Here is a 22669-nt window from a genome sequence, read left to right as displayed (position 1 = left end):
TACTCGTTACACCTTTTAAAGAAATCTCTAACATCTTGGCTAAATCTCAAAGATAACAACGTTCTTCAAGAACTAGTTCTCACAGAACCACAAACAGCAGCTACGTTCTCTGACCCCATGGTGGCGGTAGAAGCACCATTTACAGTAATCCTGAAGGTGGCAGTGGGACCTGCTGGAGGTTCCTACAGCGTTTCACCTCTGATTTAAAGGCTTCTTCAGCTCTACATGGGAAGAGGTTAAAGGTCTTCAATGACTGATGACTGACGGGCTGATCCTGGGTCTGGTGGATATGTACTGTGTTGTTATAGCACAGTAGAAATGAAAGTGAAGAGTGAAGAGACGTTCACGTTTACCTGCAGCAGGTGAATCCACAACATCCACTCAGACCTGTGTTTGTGGGTCATTGTACATTTTATCCTTACACCTGATGTTTAGGTGTGATGGTCCTCTGATCAGAACAGCTGTTGTTGTCACTGTCCTCCAGTTCTAGGGCTCAGAGCGCCCTCCTCTGGACCACACGGGGTACTACTCCAGTCTGTCAACTTCTAGACAAGTTCTAATGTTTTACAGTCGATTTGAATGAAAAGTGACTACACAGTCACAGAAAGGTTGTAAAAGTGGAAACGATTCCAGCAGCAGAATCTTCTCCAACAGACAATAAGAACTAATTACACTCAGTGATAAATTTTAAAAACACCAAGTCCAGGAGGACAAAAGTCAGCTGCAGAACACAAAGAAGACAGAGAGACAACAGACAAGAAGAGCTGATGCTAACTAAAATGTATTTATGATTTATCTTAAAGATTTCCTGGATCCATCATATTAATATTGGAACAATGTAAACTGGGTGCAGGGTGTCACGGGATCATCACAGAATAACACCAAGTCTGCTAAGTTAGGAAACACGGCTGATTGTGAATCACCTGCTTTGGTGCAAATGAAAGTGACGACAGTGGAGCACCAAAACCAAAACAACCCCCAGATTATACATCTCCTTATCTTTCCTGACTGATTCTTCTCAGGGTTTGTGTTGTGTTAGTGTGTTTGTTCCTGCTGAGGACACCGACCCAGAAGGATGACCAGTATCAGAGTGAGAGTCCTACATAAAGACCAACAAGTCCGTGTTCTGACCACACTGTCAGAAACAGCTTCTATTAGGGTGACACACGAGCCCGACATCCTCTAGTACGACATGTGCTCACAGTCCAGCATGGTGGAACTCAACTGACCAGAGAACACCAGAATTGGAAGGTACGGTAGTCGCACAGTGTTTTCTTACAACTGAGAGCAAGTTCACTGTGAGTAAAGATGTGAAAAGTCTGGAGATCATCAAGTATGACCAAGAGGGTGGTGGGACGGTGATGGTCTGGGGAGACATACTGTTTCCTTGGAGGGCTTCACAGACCTCCTTCTCATAGCCTATAATACCCCGAGTGCTGTGAAGTACCAGGATTTAACTCTCAGAGAGGTCAGCAGACCCTATTTTGGTGCTGTGGGCCTTGGGTTTCTCCTGGTGCAGGATGATGCCCAGCCCCATGTAGCCGAGTGTGTAGGCAGTTCTGGGATGTTGAAGGTACTGATGCCACTGACTGGCCCTCATGTTCCCCTGTGGGACACTATGTATTGATGCATCTTGTGACCCCAAGTACCACCACAGACTGTCCATGAGCTCTGATCCACCTGTGAGAGGAGATCCCTCCCATCACGCGAGTCATCAGCAGCATGGCCACAAACACTTCTGAGCCCCTTAAGAACTGATGTGATGAAATTCAAACAGCTCGTATGAGCCGTGATTTGAATTGTTCACTTTTATTTTACACATAGCTCTTCATGGGTTGATGATTTCTGCTGACCGCTGAAATTAAAAACTGAAATTAAGAAATGAAACACTGTAACTTAGTAAATTTTAGATTTATGTAGATTTCATATGTGTTCTCTTCATTTTTAGCAGAGTCTATTCACATAACTGGACAAACTGTGTATTCTGCGTTCTTCTTCTTTTTCCTTCATCAAATATTTAAACAAACTAAACTTTAAACTGATCTGATCATAGAAACTAATTCAATGCAGCTCACTTTAAACAAAATGCAAACAAACAGCGTGAGATGGGAGTAGTTCCATCAGGTAGGACGTTCGGAGAGTCCATCCTGGCTTGGACTCAGATTTCTCTCCCTTGATAAGCAGGTCAATATAATCATGAGAGGAAAGAGGATCTGGCCTCAGGTCTATGTCTTTCAGTCTGTTCAGGTTCTCAGCAGAGCTCTCAATCTGTCTCTTCACCTCAACCTGCACACGATTATGTTCAACCCTCAGTGTATCGAGCAGAACCTGATAGAGCTTTTTCACCGCCTGTTTCTCTTGAACCTCCTGATATTCCCACCGGTACTTCTGAATGAAATGTACGCTCCAGGAACATTTGCCTGGGCACACGGTACAGGACCCATCACTGTCCGCTGTAGCACAGTTTTTACCTTCATCAACATGAAGACAGTGACACGTCACATGACACTGCTGACAGTTGTTGAAGAGGTCTTCAACATGAGGAACAGGAACTCGAGCAGGCTTTTTGACACTAATGTCAAACTCGAAATTCTCAGTTGTTATCTCTGCTTTATGTTCTATAATTTTATCTGTTGTCTCTTTTATCTCCCCAAGCTTAGCTAAACCGTCTTTAATCTGCTTCTGCAAATTCTCAACTGTCTCCTCGAGCTGCTGTCTGTCTCTGAGGACTTCCTTTGTCAGTGTCAAGTCTTTACTGTCCATGAGATTCAGAGCAGCAAAGAACTTCTTCATGTGTTTTCTTCCTATTTCCCAAAATAAATGATCCAAACTCACATCTTCATCTGTGTCATCATCACCATCTGTGCTGTCTGCTGCAGATTTGTTGTCGGTAAACAGAGCTGAGTTGTTGAATTTGAAGTGAGCTGGCAGACCGTCTTCTGTTTTAGGACATGGGACACCTGAAACATTGATCGCCTCTAGAACAGGAGGACGTTGACCGTCTGCGAAAGTCACCAGAACTCTGATGTTTTCTGCCACATCTTTACCAAAGATGGACAGAATTGAATCAAACACATATTTCTGTGTTGGTGTGAGTCGAGCTAAAGACGACTGAACTACAAAACACACAGCATCAATTTCACTGACGCCATCGTTAGAAGAGAAGAGATTACGAAGCTGTTCTACGATCATCCTGTCTCTGTCTATGCCTCTTGTATCTCCAAACCCTGGAGTGTCAACGATGGTCAGTGAGTAATCTACTTTAAATCCCTCCTGATGGTTGATTTTATACACAGTGACTTCAGACGTCTGGCTTTCGGCCTGTGATCTTAACTGAACCTCATCAACTAATTTGAACCTGAAATCGTCCTTCCACTCGACACCAACAATGTAGTTGATGATTCCATTGATCAGAGTCGACTTTCCTGCTCCAGTCGCTCCAAGAAGAATTATTGTTCGATTCCGTCTCTCACTTTCTTTACCAAAGTTAAACCTCCGACATCCATCGACGTCCACAGCTTCTTCTTCAAGACACAGTTTGTAAACTGAGGGGGATTCAGAATTGATCCTTTCACTTCTACGTCTGAGAACTTCTGCAGGTCGTGAACATTTAGTTGTGCAGACATTGACAGTGACGCTTTCTTTGCTTCTTCCAGCTACACCACAATCACATCTGACCCTGACAACATATTCCGTCTCTGACTGAAGCCCTGAAATAACGGCTTTTCCAGCTCCTGACATCGTTTGTTTCCATTGCAGATCTTCTTCTTTCACCCCGTACTCCACGATGTAGCTCAGAATGTGGATGTCTTGTCCAAGATGAGCAGGTTTCTCCCAGCTAACTGAGATCTCACATGAGTTTGGTTCAACTTGAGGTTTTCCAGAGGACTGCATGGTAAGGTTTTAATGGAACCACTGACTTCATTAGCTGGTCCAACACCTGCTGAGGTCTCTGCTCTGCATCTGAACTTATACTCTGTGTTCAGCCTCAGATTGTTCACTGTGACGTCTTCATATTTTGATGCTGTCTTTTGCTGCCATCCATCCTCTCCACTGACACAGTGTTCTACAGCGTAGGAGGTGATGTTCTCTGCTCCGAATCTGGGTGGAGAGATCTTCAGAGTCACACTGTTGTGGTTTATGTCACTGACTGTCACAGTTTCAGGCTTTGAAGGAGGCTCAAAGTTCTCATTGACAGGAAATCCGTCTTTATAAAGACAGATGTTTGAACCTTTCTGTGTCTCATTCTTCAAACCCACTGTCAGGAACTTCATGTTCTTGTTCTCCTTGTTGGCCTCTGCAAAATCAACGAAGAGCTTTGCTTTTTTCCTCAGTTCATTTGCTGCTTCGTTCGAAAGATACCATTGTTCCTTCTCTACATCACGAGTATGTGGATCTTGAGGGTGGTCTGGTTTAGTTTTTCCTCTTAAGTAGTCTGATACAGCTGAGAGGTACGGTTCAGGACTTCCCAGTGAGGTGAAAACAAAACACACAACTTGCTCTGAACTGAGAATTTCCTCTTGAAGGACATTCTGAGATGGGACGATCATGGTGTTTTTCATCATGTTGGTGTATGATTTTACAGTGTAGATTTCTCTGTCTTTACAGTCCATCCACTCGTTCAGGTTTTCACTGTTGAAGGGAGAAGAATGTCTCTTCTTCAGGATCTCTGCCAGCACAGCCTCCTCTTCTCCTCCTCCTCGGATTGATGGAAGTTTCTTTGCCAAAGTCCGTTGGAATTCCATCTTGAACTCAGAGCACATGTCTTTAAAGGTTTGAATCTTTTTCCCAATCTGTGGGAACTGCTGTGCAGTTGTTGTTCTCAGTGCATCATTGCACCTCATTTCCAGATCACTGAGGTCCTCCAGGACTCTCTGAGCTTCCTGAACTAAACCTACACTGATCTGACGGACGAGTTTAGCAGCAGTAGAATCTAAACTTGTCAGCGGCAGCAGCCAGACCTTCACTGGTACAGCGTTTTCTCCAATGGCTCCCAGTAGTTGGGGCAGACTTTGGCAGACTTCTACAGCGTCCTGATAGGATGTAGGAGGTTTCTGAAGGGAAAAGTCTCCAAAGAATCTGCAGGAGAATTTCTCAACATTTGCTGTGTCTTCCATTTTCAGGGAACCTTTACCCTCTATTGAAAGGCAGGGAATCTTCTTGATCATCGCTTTCAAGTTGCCCTGAATGTCTTGCTGACTTTCGTTTTTAGAAACCTCACAGTCAAAGACAAAGAAAGCTTGAGCTCCATAAAGGATACCTGTGACCACATGTGTTGCTATTCTGTTATCAAAAATATATGGATGCTTCACATTTCCTCTTCCAAGATGATTCATCGATAGCTCTTGGAACTTTGTGGTGGTTTTGTATTTCAGAGTTACTCTGGCCTGATTACTAGAGGTTTTACTATCTTTCAGGTATTTGGCAGATCCATCAACTTCAACCAGTCCAGATAAGAAACTTGCTTTAAGTGGTGCTTCAACATTTAGTGCTGAAGATTTGTCCTCAATTGATTCAGAGGCAACTATTTCAAAATCATTGTAGTTCTGTGGTCTTTCTGCTACGTGTTTTATCAGGTCTTCACGGTCCCACAGAGTCATTCCTGTAATTAAAGAAGGAAAAATCAAGTTTTGTTCAAAAGTTACCAAATGTTTAGTAGAAGTCATCGTCAACATCTAATGTGTAACGGGGCTGCTGTTAGCATGAAATCAAACTGCTCACTGTCTAAAGAAAAAGGTCTTGAATGCTAAATGTTACTGAAGCTAATGGAACGGGTTAGCCTGAATGTGGTGTCATAACTGAAAATGTGGTCGTGATGCATCAGGTGCCTTCACATGAGATTCCTTACCAGGAATGAGTAAGTCTTTACGGCAGTCGTACAACATCCCGGGGCCAAACGGCCGTCCGAGTGCTGCCACTTCTATTGTCTCACTGGAATCCGAGTCCATCACGAAGTCTGAAGTGAAGAAAATGTTAGTTTACATCTCCGAATCCTGTTTAACCTATTTATCTGTGTGCCAGCCACAGCGGTAGTAGTCACACTCTTACTGATCCAAAACACTGTTAACTCAGCCCAGGACTTCATCAGAGTGAAATGTGGAAGGTTTAAACTGATTAATCACCAAACGTTAAACCAAATGAACACTTAAACCTGCTGAAGTGTAATTTACTTTAAAAATCTCTCTTCTCATTTCTCTATTGCTTCACAGTAACAAACAGGATTCAGACCTTCGAAGGTTCAACTCATGACTTGAAGTTATTTTACATGATTCTTCAAAAGAAGAAAAGCTGATATATTAGGCTTAACATAGCTTAACATGAAAATATAGAAACGTAAACCATCAATAGGTCGACTCACTGTTCATCATCACAGAACCCATTATCTAAAACATAAAACAGGATAGTCAAGAAAATAAGAACAACAAAAGAGGTGAGGTGTGTCAAAGTAAGTTCTTCATTTGTGAGTCACATCAGTGACTGAACTTCACTCTGTGATTTACACATTTAGAGAAACTGAAGAAACTGCTCTTAATCTTATAACTGTAGAACTAGTTTCTTCCTCTGTATCAGAGTATTACATTGATAAGTGTCTGTACCTCCACAGGTCCACTGCAGGAAGTGCTAACAGCTAATTCATTACATTCAGTCATTTAGCAGACGCTTTTATCCAAAGTGAGTTACAAGGGTAGGCATGTTAAGCGTCTTGCCTAAGGACCCCTACTGGAAGTAGGCCACAGCTGGGACATAGTTTTACTTTTGATCATTAATATAAACAAGACAAACAAATCCAACAATGCAATGAACCATGTCAGCTGAATCATTTTACTTGCTAAAGCTGTGTTAACCTGAATTAGTTTGAGGATCAGGATCCTGTAACCTGCTGATCTGAAATAAATACAAACACAGGAAACCCTGAACCTAAACAGTGGGATTGTACTTACTGTGCCAAGGTGTTTGGTCCAGTGAGGCTATCCTGTGGTTTCTGTTTATAGATTCGCTCTGAGGAATAAATTCCACCTGATTCAACAAATAAAGGAAGCACAGGTGTGAGCTGTCTGGAGATGGTACGGTACAAATATACAGCTGGGAAAACCAGACAGATCAGTCATGTAGTCTCTAGAATGGCTTTCAGTTCACAGACTTGTCAGGAGTTCATACAGGTGCAGGTGGATCTGGAACAAGAGTAGCAGCACGAATCAGAGCTGGAGCAGGAGTGGGGACCAGAACTGGAGTGACCCCTGGAACAGGGGATGGTTGACTGTGGAATTGCAGCGGCAGAAACTGGAGCAGCTGCGATGGTTGGAGCTGGGAAGATAGCAGGGTTTGGAGCCGGTTCTGTAGCGGAGGCTGGAGCTGAGGCGTCAGCAGAGGAACGGGGGTGAAAACACCCCTGAAATGTTAATAAACTGGTTGCTGTCCAGGCTACAGACTTAGAGTCCAGTCACAATGTAGGTACTTGTTGTAGATGGAAATTATCATCGAGATAATAGATGATGATCCTAAAACAATATTGTTAAAATTTGAATAAGTTTGAATTGAGATGATAATGAAGAGGATGCAAAGTTTATTTATGGAGTTTGTCTTCTTTTAAAATAATAGAAACATGTTAAGATTAGAAACAGTGTTAATGTTCCAGACAGAATTACAGTTTGTTATGTAGAAGACAGTAGTGTAGTCTGTGATAAAACAGGGAATTCTCTGAATGTGTTCAGTAAAGTTCACCTGTAATGAATTAGTTGTGTCTGTTAATGTCCAGTAGCAGAGTTCTCACCGCGGTAGCTTCATTCTTCATAAAGAGTGAAGTCTGTGGGAGACATCTTTAGTGATTTTCTCCATTTTCAGGTATTTAAAACCTTCCTAAGTTTTGAATGTGTGACCAGTAAGAAAGTAAATGTTGATTTAAGTTTGTTTTATAATGTTAGTAACTGTTCTAATAACTGTGTTCACAACATAGTCTGTTTATGGATGGAAGTAGCATTAAGCTAGCAGGTGTGGCACAGTGTACGTTCATTGTAATAACGAGTGAAACTGTGTGTTGTATGAGTAATGTGTTGATAAATGTTAGTGTAAAACGTTATGGATAACACATGAAGAACGTCTACATGGATAGAAAGTATAAGAAATGGAGTTTATTGCATGTTTGGATTTAATGTAAGTTATTACAGACGTAAAACAGAGTGTACAGAGATGTTAGCACCCAGGTTATAGTCGCTGTCAGCGTGCATGGTTAGCTCTACACGTGGTGTTGAAATGCAAAGTGTTGTTTATTAAAACATATTAATGTTACAGTTACTGTATGTTTACTGACAGTGGTCAACAAAAATGTTGTTTAAAAGTAATTTAGCAGCTAGATCTGACAGGATAAAGGGAAATTTAACAGGATAATGTTGTCGTGAATTCACCTGATATTCTGTGTGTTTCTTTTGTGGTTCCTACTGTAAAAAGGATAATTACAGTCACTGGACTGATCATATGCACATTTTGTGGATAAGGGACAGAATTTGAGGAACTAAGACAGATGTGTTCTGAAGTATAATGTCAATAGACACATATTGTGGAACATGTCTGCTTCTATGTTCGTTATGTTTTGTGAAATGATTGTGGATAAAGACGCCACAGAGTGAAGTCCGTGTGCGTCATCTTTCTTGATTTTCTCCTTTTTCAGGGTTTAACATACTCACAACTGATTCATTTCTCATTGTTCACAACAAGACTTTTGTTCTACAACCATTCATGTAAAATTAGCTGAGCTACCTGGATCCAACAGTGAATACGTCACTGTCTTGATTTCTTTTTGAGCCTTGACACACACTGGAATCATTTAAAGAGAGTCTTTCTAATCAGCCACAGTGACACCAAAAGTTGCTGTTCTCTTGTTCATGCATATTTAGTTCTTGTTCCAGTTGTCGACTTGTCATCAGATTGTGTTAGGGTGACTTTTATTTCAGTATTTAACTTTTTTAGCCTTTTGTTGTTCCTTTCCTGACAGGTAGAACATCTAGTTAGAGATCAGAGCAGAGACAGTATTGAAAACATCAGAACAAAAGACACGAGAAGCTGTGACTTGATGCTGCTTCTGTAACCTGACATTTATTGTTCAGAGAGTCTTCTGGACTGATTATGTGTAGATTCACTTTACAGTAGTGAAGTTTGTAATGTTTTAAATTGAATTAAACAGTGTCTGGTGTTTTCTAAAATGTGAGCAGGTATTTCACAGAACAAAACAATTTCTCAGCTTCAGTCTTCAATGTGTCTTTGTTCTGTTCACAATCAAATGTAGATTAAATTGATTATTTCACTTTGTTCTGACACAGGATTTAATCTTTACACAATGTCCCAGGTTTTTGGAAACATGGTGAGAATTCATATGTTGTGCTCTAAAAATATTAGAAGTTAATTAAAGACGTTTTTCAGGTTTCTCTGTGTAACCCAGGTTATTTTTTAGAGCTCAGATTTACACAGTCTTCCTAAACGCATCATGATCAGGTCTCTGGGATACTGCGCACATGAAGTTTGGACACTCCCACACCTGTCCACAACTAGGACAGGTGTGGGAGCGGAGGAGGAAAGAACAGTAGAAAGTCATAAAAGTTAGGAAGAACAGATTTGACTGGACGTTTGCTGTTTAGAGTCCATAGAGCTGGAACTGCCAGTGAAAAGAGTTAGAGAAGATAACTGAATGGAAGGAGCGAGAGGAAAACCCCGACAGTTCAATTAAGCGGATTATCCTGGTGAGTTAGCAATTCAACTAGCTGGTTAGCACAGGTAACTTTATTGTAGGAAATTTAAAGTGTGTTTTGTTCTTTCGAATACTTTTCAAAGTAAAAACCAGTCAGGATATGTTGGACGAAGTGTTTGAAATGTTTATTAACTAATTAGCTGCTAGGTTCTGCTAGCTAATTGAGGCCTACAGCTAAGAGACTGCCACGTGTTTAGCAATTATGGTAACTCCGGTAAAACATGACATATTTTATGTGTTAGAATTGTTATATATGATGTTGAAATGATTAGAGTAGATGTGTTTTTGTAAATTTGATTAAGAAATGAAACATGACATCTGTGTTTTATGTATATGTATGTATATTTTGTTTATAGTATTGTATTTTATTTTAACGTTATTGGAGACTGAAATAGGGTTTTGGACACTTTGATAATTGTTCTGGACGCTTGTGTGCAGGCTGGTTTTTTGTTTGAGGAACAGTTCTTCTGCTGTCGTGGAGCTGAAGTCTTATCGTCAGGACTCCAAGGTCATCACTCCAAGGGTGGTAGGAACAGATTAAAGGAGACTCACTTCGAGGGAAATTCACCCTTTCGTTCTTTTTTTTTCCGTTTTATATGTTGGCTATAATTTTGGCTGAATATTGAAACTAATAAAACTGAGACCGTAAAAAAGGAATCTTTTAACAAGGAACTCAAGAAAAGAATAAGAACTGATAACTGAGTATTTGGGTTGACTTGAAAAGAATTGTTTATTTATGTTGTGTTAATTATTTTCTTATCATTTTTTAGTAATTGGTCTAAGATAAGTTATTTTGTTTGTCACTGTAATTGTTAATTTTTTTAAAATACGTTCCTCTTGCTATTTTCATAAGTGTGTATGTGTGAATTTCTAGTGGGATGGAGGTCTTCTCACTCTCTTTGTAGAGTTGCTACTGCCAGTCTCCTTACTGAACCCAGTGATAAATGAACACAGAGAACCTTAAATCTGAGTACCTGACAGAACTGAATCACACTGTGCCCAAACTCAGTAGGAAACACAGAAGAGATAGTCTTAGATACTCAGCCAGGTTCAGAAGTGTAGATTTTAGATAGCCAGGGTAGGGCACCAGCCTACTAGGGGCTACATCTGTGTAAATCTATGTAAATAGGTTCTTCTTGTAAAAACTTACTATTTACTATAAAAAGCCTCCACCAGTGTCAGCTCTTGTCAGACTTTAATAAGAAGTACACACTGCTTGAGTATGGAGAAGATCTTATCAATGGATGAATCTTATCTGTTCTCTAAAAGAAGAAGTGCGACACTTCAATGTAAATATTTATTATCTGCACAGAAGTCCTGCATCAATATTGCTTATGAGTTTTTCAAAATCACGTTACACAAGAGAAGCAACAGAAGCACAAAACTCAACTGGGAGAGTTTAGTTTAGCATATGACACATTCAAGCTCACTCCCCAGAAGAGAAATGCTCGGTCTAGGGCCAAAGGTGAAGCTGGTGCCCAGAATCTTTGCCTCCAAACCGGCTGGACCGACCTGGATCCCGGTGTCTGCTGCCAGACCCAGTTTAGCCACCAACGGACCAGCAGAAGCTGAAGCACTTCCCAGTTCGGCTCTGGCAAAAGCTCCTGCACCACTGACAGCAGAGGCTCCAGCTCCTGCTGTGGCGTTGGGACCTCGGGCCTCAGCTTCAAAAATGCTCCATTCGGCTCGAGCAAGACCCACTCCTGTAGAGACGTACGCTCCGGCCTTGGGAATGCGCTTTCCTGGTTTGTCCTCAAATCCCTCTGCATATGTTCCAGAACCAGCGTAGGTGCCTTCAGCAAAGGCGTCACCAGGTCAATCAAAGGTGTCGATCATCTCCAGTACCCCAAGTGGATGAACAGATAGGTCGGCCAGATAGGTCAGAGATGAAATCAAGAAATTGATCAGACTGAGGGAAAAAGAGGAGAGTCAGTGATTTGTGTTCATCATTTTCAACCAGAACAGTGGTTCAGTACATTCATAATGATACTCTGGATGATGGGACGAACAAAGTTCTTACATGTAGATAATCTTCAACAAAGCTCTTACATGATCACCTTTAACTATGTGGAAAACTTGGATATAATATCTGATAATGTGGCGACTGATACTGTAGTGGTAAGATCACTGCCCTCCAAGCAGGAGACCGGGGTTTTGATGGGTCTTGATGTTGAACACAGATGAAAACAGGTCTGGTTGGATCATCTCCTGTATTTTAAAATGTCAATCCAGTTGGTTTAGCAAAAGTCACCATCATGTTACAGCTGATTGATGATCATATCGAACATGGCACCATCTACAGCAGCAGTATTAGAGTACCAAGATAGATTGGATTAGTTTTTACTTTTTTATTCAAATTTACAGAAGAAAGTGCTGCATATTTTGTGTGAGATTTAATTTCTAATCTGTTCTGTTAACAGATGCTGTTTTCAGCCTCTGGTGTCAATGTAGACACAAATATTATAATACTTCATTATACTATACATCACAACACTATAAATATAAATATATGTAACTGTAACAAAGAATATTATTGGATGTCTGTACATTCATACACCAATTCAACATCTAAATAAGAACAATTTTACAAAATACGAACAAAGATATGTTAAACAAAACATTTCATCAGGATAGTTGTTAGTTGGAAACAGAACAGCATCAGTGTACTTACCTTAGAAAGATGAGTGGTCCTCTGATGATGTCCTCTGGTCTCTGTCTTTTATTTTCTACCAGAGGAACAAACTCCACCTTCATTCACAACTGGAAGTGCAGAAGAAACCTGATGTGATTTTACAGAACCTGTGACCTGTTTTTTGTTTTGATGTCAGGTTTTACTTTCTGTTTTAAATGGTGCTTTGAGCTGAGTCCCAACTTTTTATTTGTAGGTTAAATGATGATGTAATATATAATAATATAATCATGTATATTGTACATAGATAATGTCAAATAACACTAGACACTAACTTTACAGACTTAATTATTCTAAAGTAAAATACACAAGATGAATCTAGATGTCTCTTACATAAACAGTGCTCCTGAATCATTTGTTAAAAGAAAAGTGTAATCAAGTGTTTGTGATAACTGAGTGTTTAACATCTCTGTGGAGGGATTTTGAGCAGAATTCTTTTAATTCAGTCACATTGGAGGATTTTTAAGCATGAACGAACAGTTTAAGGTCAAGACACAGCATCTCAATAGGTATTAAGTCCAGACTTTGACTATACTCCAAAAAGCTAAATTAGTTTTTTGTTTTTGTCTATGGTTGATTGTTGGTATGATGTGTTTTTTTTAATGACAATTTTATGTTTTATACCAGATGTATGAGGACTCACACCTTCAAAAAAGTTCAGCTTTTGTTTAATCAGTCCACAGAATATTTTTTCATGTCGTGGAGATAATCGTGGGGACAATCTGATTATTATGATTCATACACATTCACTGTTCATGTACTGTTCTTTAGTTGTGTGAAGCTGCTTTGTGACAATGTCAATTGTAAAAAGCGCTCTACAAATAAAACTGAATTGAATAATCAAGGTGTTTTTGGCAACTGTGAGATGAGTCTTTGTGACCTATTTGGTCAGCAGTGGATTCCACCTTAGAACTCACATAGATGCCATTTTTTGCCCAGACTCTTTCAGTCTAGACCAGTTTCCCAGGTGTGTTTTCTTAGAACTCGTGACGTGTTTCAAATGATCAGGCTTAAAACTAGTAAAGAGCAAAAGACGTCTTCTTCAGGAGGTGGAGAAGTGAGGTATGTCAAATACATCTGTTGCTGCTTCAGCCTCTTAAAGTAGTTGTATTACTTTGCCAGTGATATTGTGTTGGTCATGTTCTTTTTTTACAGTCACCCACCATTTCTGACTGAAGACACCAACCAAACACTACAGTGAAGTTGTTTCTCTGTGCTCGTCTTATCTTTCTGTCTTCATTGTCATGAAATTCACAATACATATTAACTTGATTCAAAGTTAGACTGTGATGCACTGTTGATGGTGTATTCTACTATACTGACAGATTTTATTTCAGTATAATACAGTAAGTTTAGATGACCGAGTTAAAATAAACAACAACTTTATCTTGTATTCTCTTTGTTTTTATTATTTTTTTAGATTTTAAAGGAAGTAAATGCAAACGTTGCAGATTTTCATTACCTCCAGCAAATTAAGAGCAACATTCTGGCACCTACTGTAGAAATACAGTAAGACCACGTAGAGATGACGATGAGTCTGTAAAAGAACAGAGATGGAAGGAAAGAAAAATCCTCACACAACGTCTTAAGGCAGCTCCACTGAGAACAGTGACCAGATAAACAAAAAAACTAAACCCAAAGCCAGGAAACACCATCAGAGATCTAATCCAACACCCAAAAGAAAAGAAAGATCAAAGGTTCCAAGTTTAACCATGAACAAACACGAGGAGAAAAACTGGAAATGACACTTGGAACAACAGGACCCTTAAACTACTCAGTCTCCGAACAAGGAGACTAACCCCAACCTGAACACGGCAAAGCTTCATCAACACAGAACGGAGAAGAGACAAAAGCGTGAAGTCAAACTGTGACAAAGACTGTCCTCCATGTTTACTGCTTTACTGACAGGTGAACAGAGAGATGGTCCTCTGCTCGACCACAAGGTGAACTAGAAACCATTTGTTGAATCGACTTCATTTTGATGGAAAAGTTCAAATCAGAAGTGTTTGAATAAAAAGTGACTGTGGAGACAGAGCAGGTTGAACTCTACCTACAAACTGATGTTTCTGCTTTAATGACTCAGCCTCTCTATGACAGAGGATCTTCAGCGACTATCTTCACCAACTCTGGGGGCCATAACAGATGGCTAAATTTTAGTGACCACATCTCCTAATGTCTCAGACAGCAGGTTTACCCAAAACGGACTCATCACGTCACTGTTCATATCTGAGCACTGACTTCATCAGTCACGCAGACAAGCTTCAATAATAGTGTCTGTTAATGACTAAATATAGATGTTAATCTACTCCTGGTTCTGTGTTAGTCACACATCAGTTCTGTCTGTCAGAGAAAAGTAATTTATTGTGAATTATCAGATGAGTGTGAGCAGGAGGATAATATCTAATATACAGTTTAATATATAACAGGAGGCACTGAAACTGTTTAATTAACTTTAATTATTGTTTCCAAATCATCACAAAAAGAAACTTCATAGTTGATAAAAATGATAAAACAGTGTAAAAACACAAACAGTGTAAACTGGGAATAATTTTATACTAATTTAAAACATGTATAAACAAGGTCATTTCAGTTTCTATTACATTACATTACAGTCATTTAGCAGACGCTTTTATCCAAAGCGACTTACAAGTCATTACAAGTTACAAAGGTAGGCAGGGCAGCGTGAGGAGGTCTTGCCTAAGGACCCCTACTGGAGGTAGGCCACAGCTGGGATTTGAACCCCAGTCTCCCTCATGGGAGGCGGTGATGTTACCACTACACTAACCAGCCGCTATTATTTCTATAATATAGGTGTAACAGAAGAAAACAGACATAATAAATGAACAACAGTTTTATTTAATATGAAAAATGGAAACATGCTAATAATACTAGACTTTAAATTATTTATAATATTTAATCTGTGAACTGAAGAAAACCAAAAACAACAACAACCAAATAAATCACATCAAGATCAGAACTATAATCAATAATCAGTTATCAAAGGATCGATCAGATATGTACGATCGTTCATCTCAACAGGAAAAGAGCTACAGAGAAACATCTAAGTCAGTCGCCTCTTCTTGGACCTGTGCTCTGGACTCTGGACCCCCAGGTCCCAGCAGTCCACGACTCGTCTTCAACCTCTTCTAATGTCACAACGGTAAAAAGCTGTTTGTACGTTTACTGAGAACAGACAGTTGGTGATGTAGAGCAGGGATTCAGGGCTGGAACAGAGGAGGAGGAGGATGAAGTAAAGATTCAAACTGTTTCCAGTTTTATTTAGTGAAAACCAGTTCAGTCCTGGACACAGTCTGCACTCGGTCAGTTGTTCAGGTCTTGATTGAAACTGGACACGATTCTGTTTCTTGGTTCTGACAAAAAGATCTGTGATCACTGTGGATGTTGAAGGAGTTTCTCTCCTCTGTCTACTTTACTCATGAACTCAGCTTTTTCTCTCATGTCCTTAAGAGACTGAACTCGTTTCTTCCAGCCTGGCTTTGCCTCTTGTTTCTCTCCCTCAATCAGCATATCGATGTACTCAGGAGTGGACAGAGGATTTGGCTTCAGAGCGATCTCTTTAAGTCTGTTTAGACACTTGATAGACCTCTCTATCAGTTTCTTCACCTCATCCTGCACCTTCTTGTATACATCCTCCAGTTTGTTAATCAACACCTGAACAGGTGCCTTCGCCTCTGTAGCTTTTAGGTATTTTTTCTTCAGCTCTTTCACTGTTTTCTTTTCTTTAACTTCCTTATATTCCCATCTGTATTTCTGATTAAAATGTACATTCCAAATACATTTCCCTGGACACTGAGTACAGTATCCAGTTAATTCATTCATTGCAGCACAGCCTTTTTTACCATCATCATTTGGTATCATACAGGGATAGTGACAGGTCACTTGACACGTCTGACAGTTGGTGATGTACTTTCCAGAACCAGAAATATCCTCCTGAACAGGTTTTGTGACAGTGACTTCAAACTCAAAGTCCTTATTTCTGCTGATCTCTGCTTCATGATCTTTAATTATTTCACCTGTCTCTTTTATCTCCTCAACCTTCGCTAACCCAACTTTAACCTTCTTCTGTAAATTCTCAACTGAAACCTCCAGCTCTTTTCTTTCTCTGAGAACCTCGTTTGTCAGTGTCAGGCTTTTGGTTTTTATTTGATTGAGAGCAACAAAGAATCTCTTCATGCTTTTTGTTCCCATGTTCCAAAACATCTGATCAAAGTTTTCATCTTCATCATCCTCACTCGTGTTGTTTGCACCTGATTTATTGTCAGCAAACAGAGCTGAGTTGTTGAATTTGAAGTGAGCTGGCAGACCGTCTTCTGTTTTAGGACATGGGACACCTGACTCATTGATCGCCTCTAGAACAGGAGGACGTTGACCGTCTGCAAAAGTCACCAGAACTCTGATGTTTTCTGCCACATCTTTACCAAAGATGGAGAGAATTGAATCAAACACATATTTCTGTGTTGGTGTGAGTCGAGCTAAAGACGACTGAACTACAAAACACACAGCATCAATTTCACTGACGCCATCGTCAGAAGAGAAGAGATTACGAAGCTGTTCTACGATCATCCTGTCTCTGTCTATGCCTCTTGTATCTCCAAACCCTGGAGTGTCAACGATGGTCAGTGAGTAATCTACTTTAAATCCCTCCTGATGGTTGATTTTATACACAGTCACTTCAGACGTCTGGCTGTGAGCTTGTGATGTTGACTGAACCTCATCAACTAACTTAAACCGATATGAATCCTTCCATTCAACACCTAGAACATAATTGATCATCCCATTGATGAGAGTTGACTTCCCAGCACCAGTTGCTCCAAGAACCATGATGGTGCGATTTGGTTTAAAGGACTCTTTACCAAAACTAAAACGCCTGCACCCAGATACACTGATGTGTTCATCTTTCAATGGAATTCTATAAACAGGAAGAGGTCCTGTCTTAGGTTGAAGCTGTTTGCTTTTTTCTTTAACAGCATCTGACAGTTTCTCTTTTTTTGTTGTGCAGACATTGACAGTGACGCTTTCTTTGCTTCTTCCAGCTACACCACAATCACATCTGACCCTGACAACATATTCCGTCTCTGACTGAAGCCCTGAAATAACGGCTTTTCCAGCTCCTGACATCATTTGTTTCCATTGCAGATCTTCTTCTTTCACCCCGTACTCCACGATGTAGCTCAGAATGTGGACGTCTTGTCCGAGCTCAGCAGGTTTCTCCCAGCTAACTGAGATCTCACATGAGTTTGGTTCCACTTGAGGTTTTCCAGGAGGACTGCATGGTAAGGTTTTAATGGAACCACTGACTTCATTAGCTGGTCCAACACCTGCTGAGGTCTCTGCTCTGCATCTGAACTTATACTCTGTGTTCAGCCTCAGATTGTTCACTGTGACGTCTTCAGATTTTGATGCTGTCTTTTGCTGCCATCCATCCTCTCCACTGACACAGTGTTCTACAGAGTAGGAGGTGATGTTCTCTGCTCCGAATCTGGGTGGAGAGATCTTCAGAGTCACACTGTTGTGGTTTATGTCACTGACTGTCACAGCTTCAGGCTTTGAAGGAGGCTCAAAGTTCTCATTGACAGGAAATCCGTCTTTATAAAGACAGATGTTTGAACCTTTCTGTGTCTCATTCTTCAAACCCACTGTCAGGAACTTCATGTTCTTGTTCTCCTTGTTGGCCTCTGCAAAATCAGTGAAGAGCTTTGCTTTCTGCCTCATTGTATCTGCTACTTCTTTAGAGGCGTACCATTGTTCCTTCTCTACATCACGAGTATGTGGATCTTGAGGGTGGTCTGGTTCGGTTTTTCCTCTTAAGTAGTCTGATACAGCTGAGAGGTATGGTTCAGGACTTCCCAGTGAGGTGAAAATAAAACACACAACTTGCTCTGTACTGAGAATTTCTCTGTGCAGATGATTCTGAGATGGGACGATCTTGGTGTTTTTCATCATGTTGGTGTATGATTTTACAGTGTAGATTTCTCTGTCTTTACAGTCCATCCACTCGTTCAGGTTTTCACTGTTGAAGGGAGAAGAATGTCTCTTCTTCAGGATCTCTGCCAGCACAGCCTCCTCTTCTCCTCCTCCTCGGATTGATGGAAGTTTCTTTGCCAAAGTCCGTTGGAATTCCATCTTGAACTCAGAGCACATGTCTTTAAAGGTTTGAATCTTTTTACCAATCTGTGTGAACTGCTGTGCAGTTGTTGTTCTCAGTGCATCATTGCACCTCATTTCCAGCTCACTGAAGTCCTCCAGGACTCTCTGTGCTTCCTGAACTAAACCTATACTGATCTGACGGACGAGTTTAGCAGCAGAAGAATCTAAACTTGTCAGCGGCAGCAGCCAGACCTTCACTGGTACAGCGTTTTCTCCATTAGCTCCCAGTAGTTTGGGCAGACTTTGGTAGACTTCTACAGCGTCCTGATAGGATGTAGGAGGTTTCTGAAGGGAAAAGTCTCCATGAAATTTGCAGACGAATTTCTCAACCTTTGCTGTGTCCTTGTCTTCCATTTTCAGGGAACCTTCACCCTCTATTTTAAGGCTGGGAATCTTCTCGATCAGCACCTTCAAGTTGCCCTGAATGTCTTGATGACTTTCGTTTTCAGAAACCTCACGGTCAAAGACAAAGAAAGCTTGAGCTCCATAAAGAACAGCTGTGACCACATGTGTTGCTAATCCTTTATCAAACACATAGGGATGCTTCACATTTCCAAGCTGATCCATCGACAGCTCCTGGACCTTTGTAGTAGCCTTGTACTTCAGTGTTACTCTGGCCTGATTACTGGAAGTCTTACTGTCATTTAGATATTTAGCAGATCCTCCAACTTCAACCAGTCCAGATAAGAAACTTGCTTTAAGTGGTGCTTCAACATTTAGTGCTGAAGATTTGTCCTCAATTGATTCAGAGGCAACTATTTCAAAATCATTGTAGTTCTGTGGTCTTTCTGCTACGTGTTTTATCAGGTCTTCACGGTCCCACAGAGTCATTCCTGTAATTAAAGAAGGAAAAATCAAGTACCAGAACTAGTCTGAGTTTAAGGGTGGGGTTTTTCACGACCCAATTATAATGAAAACAAGTAAAAAAAAAAACAAGGTTTAATGGAAAACGAAGGAGAAACAAAACACGACCAACAGATAACTGGGCACAGAGACTTCAGGTAGCAAAATAACACAGGAGACGTGGTTTAGCACCAAGTAACAAGACGTGGGAACAAAAGAACAGAACTAAGTATCAACAGAAAACATCCGGTAACACAACAGAGCACAGGAACAAAGTCACAAATGAAACTAGAAAGAAGATCAACACCAGAAAAGTCACAGCAGAAGAAGGGGCAGGATTAAGGTCCAGGGATAAACAAGGTCGTCCACAAAACACAAGGCAAGAAACAAGAAACAAGACACGAGGCTGCAGAGTAGTGTGAAGACTAACATTAACAGTGATAATCTAACAGTGAGGTGATTAAATAGAAGAGAACAGAAGGAACAAGTGAAACAAGTGAAGAAAGAGGCAGTGGAGAACAGGTACAATCCATGAAACTGATGAAAGGAAGCTGGAGAAGTGAGGACAGGGCTAGGAGAGGAAGTGAATGTCAAAATAAAAGCATGGAAACAGGAAGTGGCACCAGAACAATGACACTGACAGGAGATGCTGTAAGCATGTGATGCAACATGGAATATAGTTGTAACATGGACAGAATGAATATTAAAGCCTGGATGTCATCCTAATTATCAGTTTTCACAGATTTTCTGTTCATAATAACAACGTATAACAAAGTGTACAGGGAGTAAAGGTGAAGCAGCTAAATGTATTTCACTTTGTCTGGTGTGATATAAAAGTTGTATTTAAATACAGTCCAGTTACAGTTATACAGTATATGAACTTTAGGAAAAGCTATAAAACCACTATTAAATATATTTAATAATATATACTTAATATATATTCAATTATATATATAATAATTGCTTAGTTAATACTCCCTTATTTTCCTCTAGTGTATCTGCAACTAGGTCCAATATAAAACTGGTATTTTAACTCTGTCCCTCCTCAGTTTAATCAAAATATCAAAAGTTTAAAACAGCTGAATGAAACTGCTGCAAGTGATTAATAATAAGAAAAAATAAAAAGTTGGATCACTAATGAAAATATAGTAAAACTGACCTGGAATGAAAAAATAGACATGACTTTAAAAGATTAACTGTGTTACATCAGTATCTTTACGTCTGAATTCTTACCAGGAATAAGTGAGTCTTTGCGACAGTCGTACAGCATACCGAGGCTGAAAGGTCGGCCAAGTGCCGCCACCTCCATCGTTCCACTGGACGAGTCCATCAGTCAGTCTGAAGTGGACAAAATGAACACGGTTATTAGTAAATATCTCTGATTCTGCTGCTGTCCAACCTGTTTCAGTCTACTGACACATCAGCAGTTAAACATTTTTTCTGTTTCTGGCCTTCACATGTTCATTTTACACATTTACTCATTTCGATTTTCAATGAATTACAAGCAACTCTCACATGTATGGTGAAACTCCAAGTATGTTGGGCCCAAGGGCAGAGAACCGATCTGGACAGAGCCAGAGCCGAACTCTAATCAACTAACAGGGAGAGGAAAGAGGAAAATATGGATCTCATTCCAGGTTCGAGATTCCAGATTTGTATTTGCCATCAGTCTCGCTGTGGCAGGAAAAAGCTGTGGTAGAATTGTGTTCTGTGGTAGGTGTAGAGTTTGTGGATGGTGTTGAAAGCAGAACTGTAATCCAGGAAGAGGAAGCATCACATACGTGAAGATGCTTTTTACTGTCTCCCATTAGTAAAAAGCTGTTTGTACGTTTACTGAGAACAGGCAGTTGGTGATGTAGCTCGTCTCTTCCAGCCTCTCCCTCAATCAGCATATCGATGTACTCAGGAGTGGACAGAGGATTTGGCTTCAGAGCGATCTCTTTAAGTCTGTTTAGACACTTGATAGACCTCTCTATCAGTTTCTCCACCTCATCCTGCACCTTCTTATATTCATCCTTCAGTTTGTCAATCAACACCTGAACAGGTGCCTTCGCCTCTGTAGCTTTTAGGTATTTTTCTTTCAGCTCTTCCACTGTTCTCTTTTCTTTAACTTCCTCATATTCCCATTTGTACTTCTGATTAAAATGTACATTCCAAATACATTTCTTTGGGCACTGTTTACAGTATCCAGTTGATTGATCCATTGCAGCACAGCCTTTTTTACCATCATCATTTGGTATCATACAGGGATAGTGACAGGTCACTTGACACGTCTGACAGTTGGTGATGTACTTTCCAGAACCAGAAATATCCTCCTGAACAGGTTTTGTGACAGTGACTTCAAACTCAAACTTCTCATTTCTGCTGATCTCTGCTTCGTGTTTTTTAACTATTTCACGTGTCTCTCTTATCTCCTCCAGCTTCACTAACCCAACTTTAACCTGCTTCTGTAAATTCTCAACTGAAACCTCCAGCTCTTGTCTTTCTCTGAGAACCTCGTTTGTCAGTTTCAGGCTTTTGGTTTTTATTTGATTGAGAGCAACAAAGAATCTCTTCATGCTTTTTGTTTCATTTTGTCACAGTGTCATAACGACGATTTTAGTCAGTTTTATTTTTACTTTACTAAAACAGGTAGTTCCTCTGGGTTTAGCCAAGACGGCAGCTTTAGGTTTTGTTAAAATTCAACATGAAACTCAAAAAATATGATGCAAATTCTTAAAACCCAAAACTCTATACAGTGTGTTTACTGTAAAACTGAACTAAACTACCACAATAACACAAAGTCGAAGCTTCAGCATCTGAGCAGAAAACATCCAGCTCCTCAGAATGGACCCAACACAAGGTGATTAACCTTAATTTGTTATAAGGTCCATGAATCCACATGAATAATTTACACTGAGAAGAAAAATGTGAAGAGCTGCATCAGGGTCAAAATGGACTAAATGTGGCAGGAAGCCAATGAAATAAAGTTTATGTAGAATTACAGTGGACAGAGCAGCTGACTGACAGCTGCTGGGTGTTTGGAGACAGAGGATTGATTTTCTCTGTGTCACTTTGCTTCAGGAAACAACAACTGGAGCTGAGAGAGGATGTTGTGAATGAACAGTATCAGACCTTCATTCTGCATCTCTTGGTTATAAATACAACCTGGATTAAAGTTAGTGAGTAGTAATATTAACTTTACCGTTAGTGTATGGGTCAGGTCCAAGATTAGTATGTGTACGTTTGTA

General features: G+C 40.2%; 2 protein-coding genes across 4 annotated transcripts in view; both read right to left on the bottom strand.

Moving 5' to 3' along the window:
- Positions 1–11143: 11143 nt before the first annotated feature.
- LOC113171867 (fibroin heavy chain-like) lies at positions 11144–11554 on the bottom strand (the record flags this gene model as incomplete). The annotated part of the gene is made up of 1 exon (XM_026374605.1): positions 11144–11554. A coding segment is annotated over one exon (411 nt), but the record flags the coding sequence as incomplete, so codon positions are not given.
- A 3600-nt stretch (positions 11555–15154) lies between these two features.
- LOC113171686 overlaps positions 15155–22669 on the bottom strand; it is a 76329-nt gene continuing 68814 nt past the window's right edge. For 2 of the 3 annotated variants that reach the window (XM_026374252.1, XM_026374251.1), the window contains exons 2-3: positions 20673–20777; positions 15155–19429 (exon numbers count right to left, since the gene is read on the bottom strand). In XM_026374252.1, coding sequence (XP_026230037.1) covers positions 15819–19429; positions 20673–20769 — 3708 coding nt within the window. In that variant the 5' untranslated portion in view covers positions 20770–20777 and the 3' untranslated portion in view covers positions 15155–15818. Of the gene's footprint in view, positions 19430–20672; positions 20794–22669 lie in introns of all 3 variants that reach the window. The other variant, XM_026374250.1, reaches the window with a different exon arrangement.

The sequence above is a fragment of the Anabas testudineus genome, chromosome 17, assembly GCF_900324465.2.
Source record: "Anabas testudineus chromosome 17, fAnaTes1.2, whole genome shotgun sequence".
Taxonomy (NCBI): Eukaryota; Metazoa; Chordata; class Actinopteri; order Anabantiformes; family Anabantidae; genus Anabas; species Anabas testudineus.
Note: the sequence above shows the minus strand (reverse complement) of the source record. Positions and strands in the feature narration are given on the sequence as shown.